The sequence below is a fragment of the Delphinus delphis genome, chromosome 15, assembly GCF_949987515.2.
Source record: "Delphinus delphis chromosome 15, mDelDel1.2, whole genome shotgun sequence".
Classification (NCBI taxonomy): Eukaryota; Metazoa; Chordata; class Mammalia; order Artiodactyla; family Delphinidae; genus Delphinus; species Delphinus delphis.
Window position 1 is genome coordinate 71757958 of NC_082697.1, and position 10387 is coordinate 71768344.

General features: G+C 59.4%; 2 protein-coding genes across 2 annotated transcripts; one reads left to right on the forward strand and one right to left on the reverse strand.

The window, feature by feature from the left end:
- Positions 1-1173: 1173 nt before the first annotated feature.
- Positions 1174-7683, forward strand: TLCD3B (TLC domain containing 3B). Its single transcript, XM_060032038.1, has 5 exons — positions 1174-1946; positions 2799-2882; positions 5510-5744; positions 6172-6267; positions 6581-7683. The coding sequence occupies exons 1-5, from the start codon at positions 1822-1824 to the stop codon at positions 6866-6868; spliced, it is 828 nt and encodes a 275-aa protein (XP_059888021.1). The 5' UTR covers positions 1174-1821; the 3' UTR covers positions 6869-7683.
- Positions 7684-7908: 225 nt separating this feature from the next.
- On the reverse strand, positions 7909-8794 carry C15H16orf92 (chromosome 15 C16orf92 homolog). Its single transcript, XM_060033100.1, has 4 exons — positions 8731-8794; positions 8260-8418; positions 8055-8142; positions 7909-7930 (listed from the first exon to the last, which is right to left on the reverse strand). The coding sequence occupies exons 1-4, from the start codon at positions 8792-8794 to the stop codon at positions 7909-7911; spliced, it is 333 nt and encodes a 110-aa protein (XP_059889083.1).
- Positions 8795-10387: the final 1593 nt, after the last annotated feature.

Consider the following 10387-nt stretch of genomic DNA (forward strand, 5'->3'; position numbering starts at 1 on the left):
CACGTCATGCAGAAGTCTACAGGGCAGTTGGTTTCAGGACGAGAAGGCCAAATTCCAGGGAGGCAGCATGAAAGGGTGAGAAGCAGCTCAGAGGCCATTGTGGTTCTGGTGGGGCTTCTGACCTGCAGTGGGACTCTGGTCAAGTCACTGGGCCTTGGTTTCCTTGCAGTGGAATGAGGGGCTTGAATCAGCCAATCCCCAGGGTCCTTTCCCACATGGAAACTGGGCTGTGAAGTTGCAGAGGAAGGGGAGCCAGGAGCATAATAAACCTGAAGAAAAAGAGAGTGACCAGGGCTTAGGGGAGGCCTGAAGGACACGGGCAGGGGCGTCATCGGGCTTGAAGTGGGTTTTCAGAGAAGCAGCACTTCCCCACCCTCTTCAAACCCTGCCGCCTAGTATGAGTGGTCTCTCGCGTTTTCTGAATTATGTGACCTTGGGGAGGGTCACTGAAGGCCTCAGGACCATTTCTTGACCTGTAAAAAGGGGACACATGTCGTTACCTCAGTGCTGTTACAATAGTTAGAGGAGATCATAGGACAGTCTTGCGGCGGCGTTGGGACCAGAGGCACCTCATGTATATATACCTCAGAGTTTCCCTCCCTCCCATTGGGGTGAGGGACGTGGGGGTCTCTGAGCCCAAAGGATACTGTGTTGAGGTGTTTTTATTCCCATCTGTTCCTTAAACTCATCCTTCAGAGACAGCAAGATGCACCAACTTCTCCCGCTCCCCCCCCCAGGGAATCCTCTTTCTCTCTGCCGGGGTGGGTGCCCCTAAGCTGGGACCCCAAGGCCGCTGAGGGACACATGTTGAGATGCCTCGGCAGAGGAGGAAATGGCAGGCATTTGCAAAGTACTGGTGGGAAACGGGGTCAGGCCCATCTGGGGGCCCAGGGCCTCCTCCCAGCTGGCCAAGGAGCCCCAGGCCACCTCCCTCCCCAAGAGGAGAGACGACCCTCCCCTGGCCCTCCCAGGCCGACCCTCCCAGGCAGGCCCCTGTGCCTGCCGCAGCGGCTGTCTCTTTAAGGGCCTCCCCCTCCCTCTTTCTCCGCTTCCCCCCACCTCTGTCGCAGCCGCGGCTGTGGTTCAGAGCTGCATGGGGAGATGCTGCTGCAGGTCCGGTTTCTTGGTGTCTGGTCGGTGCCATCATTTCCCTCCCCCTCCCCCGCCCTCCCCGAGCCGGCGACTTCCCGTCCCCCTCCCCCTCCCCACCGAGGGGGCAGGGGGCTGGGCACGAACTCTCCATGATGCCCCGTACAGCCTCCCGGCCGGGCCGCGGGGACTGTGGCGGCAGCGAGAGGCGGGAGAGCCGTGCTGACCGCTGACCACTTGCCCGGCTGCTCCTCTGTCTCCCCTCCCTCCCTTTCAGAGCTGGCACCACAGTCCCACCCCCCACCTCCCACCCCGCCTCCTCGGGCCCTCCCAGCCTCTCCACGTAAGCCCCCCCCCACCTGCCTCTCTCCCTCCCCTCCCCCATCCGCATCCTCCTCGTCCTGTACCCCCTCCCTCTGTCCTCTCACCCGGTCCTCCCCTCCTCGGCTCTCTCCCAACCCTCTGGCTGGCTTTCTCCTGCTCCCTTTCTCGGGTCCTCCCTGTCCCCGGTCTCTCCCCATTTCCCCAGTCTCATCTAACTCCCTTTCTCGGGTCCTCTGGTCTGACTCGACAGCCCCATCCCGTCCCTGCCCTGTCCCCTTTGTGCCCCTTTCTCTTTCTCTCTCTCCTTCCCCGGCTTGGCGTCCCTTCTCCACCTCTAACTCCCTTCAGCTCGGCCTCCCTGTCCCTTCTCGGCTGCTCGCTCGGCTCCCTGCCCGAGGCCTGAGCACCATGCTGACCCCAATGGTGGCTGGAGGGGTGGTGTTCCCCGGACTCTTCCTGCTCTCCAAGAACACGCTCCAGCGGCTGCCCCAGCTGCGCTGGGGGGAGGCCGACGCGGTCATTGTCTCAGCCAGGTAAACTGCATCCCTTCCCCGCCGCCCCAGGCTCTATGGGGATGGAATGGACCCTTGGCCCGGTGGGGACTGGGGGCTCCTGAAGTGGTCGGTGGGCTCTACCTCCAAGCTTCCCTCTCTCCTCGCTGCCTTACTCGCTGTCCCGGGAGACCGCATCCAAGCCCAGCCATCTGGTCTACTAGTATTCAGACTGCTCTCCCTCCCTTTCCCATTCACCCTCCCACCCTCCAAAACAGGTCCGGCCTGTGACTAAAACATCCCTATAGGATATTAGAGAGCAAGGCAAGGGGCACAGAGCTGTGTATTATTCGGGGCATGTGTTTGGGGGAATGAGGGACAGAGGAGTGAACAGTGGAACTCTGTACACCCTGGAATCCGGGCCAGAGTTGGGGAGGGGAGCGTGGTGGCACGCAATGAGAGAGCGGGAAAGTGACCAGGGGGAATCAGAGGCAACCGAGGGGCCATGGGATAACCGGCACCATGACTGGGCAGCTGACGGTGCCAGAACAGGCCCGTGGGCTTCCCCCTGCCATCCTGTGCTGTGCCCCCCCACTTCCCTGGAAGGGACACCTTGTCATCAGCCACTCGTGCTCAGCAGCTTCTCACCTCACGATGACCTCCCTGGTGTCCTCCTGGAGGAAGGCAACTCAGTGTCCAGTGAGGAATGGGTGAACCGAGGAGTAGCAGCCGGGCCAGTCCAGGAGCCTGAGGTGGTGTGGCTGAGTCCCGGGCAAGGCAGCCTTGGGGAAAGATGGGCAGGGAGCACCCAAGAAGTGCAGAAACCGGTCAGTAAGGAGGAGGAACCGAGGGGCGCGTCTCCTGCCTCTACTGCTGCTCCCTCTTCCTCCCTAGGCTAGTGTCCTCTGTCCAAGCCGTCATGGCCTCCACAGCTGGCTACATCGTCTCCACCTCCTGCAAGCACATCATAGATGACCAGTAAGTGCCATGAGACCACCTTAGCCCCCGTTCCAGCAGCCTGTGTGTGTGTGTGACCCCTGAGTACCCCAGGTCATCTAGGGGGCTCCTTCAGTGGTCCCCAAGCCCTTAACTTGAGCCTGAGCAAGTCAACTGCAGTAGCTGCAACTCAACACCCAGGGATAAATTTATCCACATCCTGTCCTTAAAGGTCAGAACCAGGAGGAGAGGGAGCGGGGAGCAAAAAGGATTCTCAAAGCAGCTCCTAGGCTTCCCGGCCTCTCGGATCATAGTAGGTTCTGAAGGTTGTTTCCTCCCGTACCTCCTCCCACCCTTTCACCCCTCGGACCCCATTTCCAATCAGCACCCAACTGGGGTGCTTCTCTACTCATGTCGGGCTCACCCCTCCCCTCCCCCCAGAATCCAGGTGTCCAGCCCCAGCTCTATGCATGAGAGGGACAGATGACACAAACAAGGCCACCAGTGGTTAGGCAGTGGGGTGGGGAGTGGAGGGTGAAGAGGCCAAAATTTGGCACTGGGAGCTGCTGCAGTGCCTGGCGCTTGCCAAAACCCCAGGCCTGAGAGGTAGAGCAGGAGGAGGGAGGAGAGGGGCCCTGTCCGTGGTGCTGACGGGCAGCTCTAGTTGACCCACGGGCCGCCGCCGCAGAGTTGCCGGTGAGGGTGCTGATGACGCCCCACGCTTAACTTCTGGTCCTGTTCCCTCCTCTGGTGGCGCTGAGCCCCAGGGACATTGTCTGGATGCCCCAACCTAGAGACATTCCCTGTCTCCCTCGAGTTCCTTCATCTGTGGACTGAGGTCCATCCCTCCCTGGAAGGGCTGCTGCGAGGAGGAATTGACTTGTGTGTGTCTAACGCCTAGAGCAGTTCTGGCCACACAGAGTGGATGCTAAACTCTTTCTTCAGACCCCCACCCCGGGGACTTGGCTTCCTCTTGTCCTCTCCCCCCATTCCCACCCCTGGGTCTAAGATGAGCCTGGATCCCCACACATTCCCTTCTCTCGCCTTCTTACAGAGGTCACTTTTCAGTTCTTACATTTTCTCCCCCGCCCCACCCAGTCTGTTCTTGTCCCTCCCCGCTTAATCCTCAGGTGGGTGGGAAGGATCAGGGTTAATCCAGGGGCAACAGCTGTTCCTACCTCTGAGCACCTAATTGCTGAAGAGGGTGGGAATGGGTTTAACCCTGCACACTGGAGCCCAGGGCCTGGAGGTCCTGGAGCCCCACAAGCTAGTGGTGTCACCGTGTCTGCTGTGACTGACTCTCCAGGCCACTCTCTGCTCTAACTTCTCTTGGGCCAGTGGGACCCCTTTCCACCTTCCTGCCCTTCGTCTCTAACCTGGGCCACTGCCTCCTCTCCTCTCTCTCTCCCTCTTGGTCACACACTCCAGCATGGGTCTCTGCTTCTCTTTTCCTGAAATCATCCCTGCTAGAGTGGGCTGCCTGTCCCCTTCCAGGCCAGCCTTCCCCAGGGTTCACCTTCTGTTTCCATCTCACCCCTGGTCCTCAGCTGCCCTGCCCTCAGGTCTCACTCCACTTCTCCCTTCAGCAGCTGCTCTTATTTTGTCCTCATATTTGCGTCCCTTCTGGCTGACTTTGCTTTCATCCCTCCACCGAGCTGGGCGAGTTCCCCTGGGCCTGCCTCTTCGACCTCCCACCCCACCTCGGACCTGTCACAGGACTGCAGATTTAAGAGAAGGTGCTTCAAGTGCTGACTCGAGAAGAAAAATGCAATGTTGCGTATTCATGCACTTTTCATTTTTGTTTACTCACTAAGTGCCTGGAACTTTCTCTGCTCTTGACTCCTTTTGCTCAGCGTTTTCTCCATAATGCTTGGCTGTACCTGAAAAAACAAGAGATGGGGCCACATTCAAGCAGAGCAAACACCGCTGACAGCACCACCAACTCCCCAGTGCGGCCTGTCTGGGACCCCTGTCTCGAATCTTCTAGGGGACAGCAGGGCTGAGAGGGAGAGCTGTGGAGCCAGACTTCTCATGTTGATCCCTTGGTCAGGTTACCTAGCCTCTCTCACCTGTAAAATGGGGTGACAACCATACCTACTTTTTATAGGCTTTCTGTGGGGAGTAAATACGTTTGTGCATGTAAAAGATTTAGAATATTAGAATAGTGCCCGCATGTAATAAGCAGTCAATTGATGTCAGTCAATATGCTCTCTCCCCACCACTCCCAGAATTACTCTTCTGCTGTAATTCGTCCTGATCTCAGCTGTTTCTCAGATCTGGTCTGGCTTGTTTTCTCACTCTATCTCGGCCCTCAGGTCTGTGGCTGTCTTCTGGTCTCTCTTCCTTTTTCTCCCACCATATTGCAGAGAGAGAGAGAAAGAGAGAGAGAGGGAGAATGTGAATGAATGAATATGAATCCTGGGTGGGTCCTCAGGTCAGTCGGTGTTTGAATCCCAGCCCTACTACTTACCAGCTGTGTGATAGTGTGACCTTGGGCAAGTTTTTCACCCTCTACCCTTGTAACTTGAGAGTCCACTTCCGTCTCAGCGTTGTTACGAATATCACCTGAGATCTGACTCCCGTGATGCGTCCAGCATGGACCCCGGCACCTGGCAACTGCCCTGCCCATCCCCTTTCCTCCTTGACCCCCCTTTCTCTCTGCCCGACAGACACTGGCTTTCCTCTGCCTACACGCAATTTGCGGTGCCCTACTTCATCTATGACATCTACGCCATGTTCCTCTGTCACTGGCACAAGCACCAGGTCAAGGGGCACGGAGGGGACGAAGCGGGGACCAGAGCCCCGGGCAGCACCTGGGCCGCGGCACGCGGCTACCTGCACAAGGAGTTCCTCATGGTCCTCCACCATGCTGTCATGGTGCTCGTGTGCTTCCCACTGTCCGTGGTGAGTGGGGCCGCTGAGAGCCAGGGCCCCGTGTCCTGCTCATGCCAGCACTGCAGGAGCCTAGGAAGCCCTGGGTCCAGGTCCCAGCAGCAGGGCAGGCCCAGGATGGAGGGCCCCATGGAGGGGTTAATGAGCTCCAGCCCAGCCCCAAACAGCAAGAGGGTGGATCGCACCCAGCTGTGGTGCTTTGGAGCTGTGGTTACACACCACTGCCTCTGAGACTCAGTTTCCTCATCTGTAGTATCAGGAATACCATCTCACCTGCAGGATGGTTGGAGGGATACGGTGAGTTAGTGCTCCCAGCTCAGCTACTGTTCACCTGTGCTCAGACTTTCAGAGTGAAGCATCCCCAAAAGTGACGGGGGTGGGGGGTCAGGTGCTGCCCAGGAACCCAGGCTCAGGGCAGGCGGTTTCCTTCCTCTCTCAGGTGTGGCGTCAAGGCAAGGGAGATTTCTTTCTAGGCTGCTTGCTGATGGCAGAGGTCAGCACCCCCTTCGTCTGCCTTGGCAAGATCCTCATCCAGGTGAGAGGGGCGCTGGGGGTTCTGAGCGTGACAGGAGGACCGGGGAAGGGCGGGCACTTTTAGGGACCGATTGGAGATGCTTTAAAGGACAGGTGAAGAGTCGGGGCTATAAGGCGGGGTATAGGGGAGGCGTCAGGGCGGAGGGGGGCGGGTGGAGGGGAGCGGGGCCTGGGGCCCCTAACCTGGCCCCTGTCCGAGGAAGGCGAGGCAGGGAGGTGGGCCGAGGGGGGAGGTGGCCCGGGGGCTGAGCCGGGGGCGTGGCCGGAGGCGCCCCGCCCCTCACCCCGCCCCTGTCTGCCCGCCCCGCCCGCAGTACAAGCAGCAGCACACGCTGCTGCACAAGGTGAACGGGGCCCTGATGCTGCTCAGCTTCCTCTGCTGCCGGGTGCTGCTCTTCCCCTACCTGTACTGGGCCTACGGGCGGCACGCGGGCCTGCCCCTGCTCGCCGTGCCGCTCGCCATCCCGGCCCACGTCAACCTGGGCGCCGCGCTGCTCCTAGCCCCGCAGCTCTACTGGTTCTTCCTCATCTGCCGCGGGGCCTGCCGCCTCTTCCGGCCCCGGGGCTCCCGGCCGCCCTCCCCCTGTCAGACCCAGGACTGAGGGTGGGGCCGGGGGCCGGGGGCCCTCCCCACCCCACCCCTACGCCGTGGGGACAGGGCTCTGGGGCTGCTGGGTGGGGGGAGGAGCCAGTGGCCTCTTGCCCTGACAGCCCCCGGGAACTGACAGATGGACTCCGAAGGGGTGGGGACATGTCCCCTCAGGGGCTGAGGGCTGGGACCAGGTGAGTTGGAAGGCAGGGAGAGGGGACCTCTCCCTACAGTGCCTGAACCGAGCGAGGGTCGACCCCCTCCTGCCTAGCCTCTGTCTCCATCACCTCCCCTGGGCCCTGGAGAAGCGAAGGAAGAGGAAGAAGACGCACCCCTTCCCAACCGCTTAGGGCTCAAGGCTGTGGGGAGCCTGAGGGGACCAGGACTCACAGAATTGTCGGGGAGGCCCTGCTGCCAAGGCCATGCCAGCCCCCCTGCTGCAAACTCCTCTCAACTCCCTGTCACCTGGGAGGGAGGGGACACCCTATCTAATGCCCGTGGGCTCGCTCAGGGCTGGCTGTCCCCACTGCTCCTCTCCAGGGGAGGCCAGCCTGAGGAATCTTATTTATTTTATTAATTCGTCCAAATGCAAACTCGTTTGTGGGTGTCGGGGGAGGGAGGTGGTTGCTACCCCCCAGCCTTCCCAGTGCTGAGCAACCCCGGGGGCAGGTGGGGGGCCGCCTGGTCCCTTCCCCATTAGGCTGCACATCTTGCCCTCGGGCCCTGGCATGTCCCTGGTGCTACAGACCTCTCAAGGCTTCCTCCAGTCTGGGGTCGGGGGACCCTGGGAGGTGCTTTACAGACCGCTAATAAAAACGATCTGCGTGAACGCCACCAAGGCCCTCGTCACCCAGTTCTTTGGGGCTGGGAAGGGAGCAAGCGCCTGGGGATAGAAAGCACGATGACTGGTTGACCGCAGGACAGGGCAGGACCCCCGGCCTGGGTCGCTGAGCAGTCAGGGAGAAAGAAGCAAGGACTTTTATTCATCAGCAGGAGAGGAGGGCGGGTATGGGCACTCAGGGCAGAGTCCAGGGCCCTCGTCCGTCCGGCTTTTTAGGCCCCTTTCTCACAGCTCCTATTGGGTGTGGAGATCAGAGGTGGGAGGTCACGCCACCACCGCCTCCCTGGGCTTTGGGTCCTTCAGCCTCTCCCAAGGAAGGTTGAGGTGGGCGGGGCTTGGGGAGGGGGACAGGCCTTACATGTGTGTGCAGAACTGGAAAAGCAGGAAGATGAAGGCCACCACCAGAGCGCCCACCAGGATGTGATGGAAGAGCATGGAGTCGGAACCTGCTAGACAGTGAGGTTGAGGCAGGGGCCCTGGACTCACCTCCAACCGAAGGGCCAAGGGCAGCTGTCCTCCAGGCCCCGTCAAGGAGGGCAGCCCCTTCTCAAGCTGGGTCATACCTGAGTTAACAAAGATGACAGGTCTCTCTCCAATGAACTGGGCCAGGGCCAGGAGCCTGGCTTGGTCCGAGTCTGGGTAATCAAAGAAGTCAGGTCTGTCTAGGAAGAGTGGAGACTCTGCTCCCCGGGCCAAGGCCTTGGCATTCTCCAGGATGGGTGCTGGGGACCCAGAGCAAAGTCTATGAAAGAGCCAAACAGACCCGTGCCCCCCACCCAAGAGGCTGAGGCAGACCCAGGGCCTGGCCAGGCCACAGAGCCCTAGTACAGCTGTGGAGGGCCTTGATTTTGTTCCAGGAACTTCTTGAGGGTCAGCTGAGCTCTCCATGAGAGGACCCACGCCAAACAGGGAGGATGGGAGAGAAGCATGGAGAGCAAAGAGAAAAGCCCAGGCTTGGCCTCCCAGCCTCTCAGGGGCAGGAACCCCACACCCCAGCCTTCCTCCTTCCCACTGTTCCCAGGACAGCTTCCCACCTGATTCTACGGTCCCCAGCCCAGCCAGCCACATCCACACCTGCGCCCACTGCCACGGCCTCATCACCCTTCCACTCCAGTGATGCGGTGAGGGCTCTGTGATGTCACCGCCCAGAGCCATTCTGATCACACACTCTAGGGTGAGGGGAGAGAGAAAGTGCTAGGATCTGGAATCCTTCCCCCCAAGCCTCCGAATCCAAAGGGAAGGGATTGGGACCCACAGAGCCTTTGGGCTGATGCTGATGATAGAACAATAGCAGTGGAAGCCCCAGGATTTACAGATAGGGGGACTTGGTTGGGCAATCTTGCTGAAAGCCGGGACTAAGGAGAGCTGCATTCGTATAGCAGGCATAGTGGATTTGCGGGGGGAGGGGGGACAGGCCTAAACATCTCCACTTACCCCTTGGATTGACCACAGATAGCATTTACTGAGCACTTGCTACTATGCCAAGTACTTTAAATGGACTGACTCATTTAACCATCATAAAATCCTATGAGGTAGGTACTGCTGCCCTCATCTTATAGAAGAGGGAGACAAGGCATAGATGGGCAAAGTGATGTGGGCAACACACACTTCCCAATGGCATGTATCCTCCTCCCTGAGCCTACCCCCTGCCTCGTGTCCTCAAATGCAGGGGCACAGGGGTCTCCCCCATGCCCAAACTCTGTCTCGTAGTGCTCAGCTGAGGACAACCCTGGGGTTAGCAACCTAGACAAATAACAGGCATTTCCACTAGGTGGCAGCAGTGTCTATGCCTGCCTGCTTGTTTCCCTGTTCTTGCCCAAGGAAGGCACAGCTCCCAGGCTCCAGGCCCTCCCGCCTCATCCCATCAGGTTGTATCAGGTGCTGCAGGGAAAGGTATTGCAGGCATGGGGGTTGTCAGAGGAAGTCCCCCGGCCCATCTCGGGGCAGGTCTCTTGGTCATGCACAGAGCCTTCACAGGCTACCCCTCTCTGGGTGGGCTCCCCCAAGGGCCATCCCATTTACCCTTTCTAGTTTCTGCTTTTCCCTTATTTGTCACTTCCCAACAGCCACTTTCACTCCTCTTGCCCCCCCAACCAGTGGCTAAGAATTAGCTCCCTTCTGATTGGAAGGTGGGCCTGTCTGTCACACATGTGTCCCGCCCCACCCAAGCCCAAGGACACTTCAGGGTCTCATTGGTTTTATTACACAGTTGCCTATTCAGCAGCCTCTGACAGTCCCAGTTCCATGACATGCCCCACACCAGGCATGTGTCTGTGGCGTGTATGAGGTCCTCTGTCCTACGGAAGGAGGCTCCTTCCTCCACTGGATTCGTACCCCTCATCTTTCCGATCCTCAGGGACTACCCAACCATTCTCCTCGCAGCAACCCTGGGAGGTACTTGTCAGGGTCAGCTTCTACTTCCTAAACAAGGAAAAGGCGCAAAAAGAAAAAAAGGGGGGGAAAGAGGAGACAGACTAACATCTATGGGGCCTCCTGCAGGACTGGCTCCTGTGGGCCTCTTTTCCCTACACTTACCTCTTCTAAGAAAGAGGAAGTGATTTACCCAATGACGCAGGCATGTGAAGGGCAGCAGGGACTCAACCTGGTTCCTGGCTCTGGCCCAGGGCCCCCTCCCCAAGTCTGCATGCAGCTGCCCTTGGGGCCTTAGCTGGGAGATGGGGTCCTGGGAGA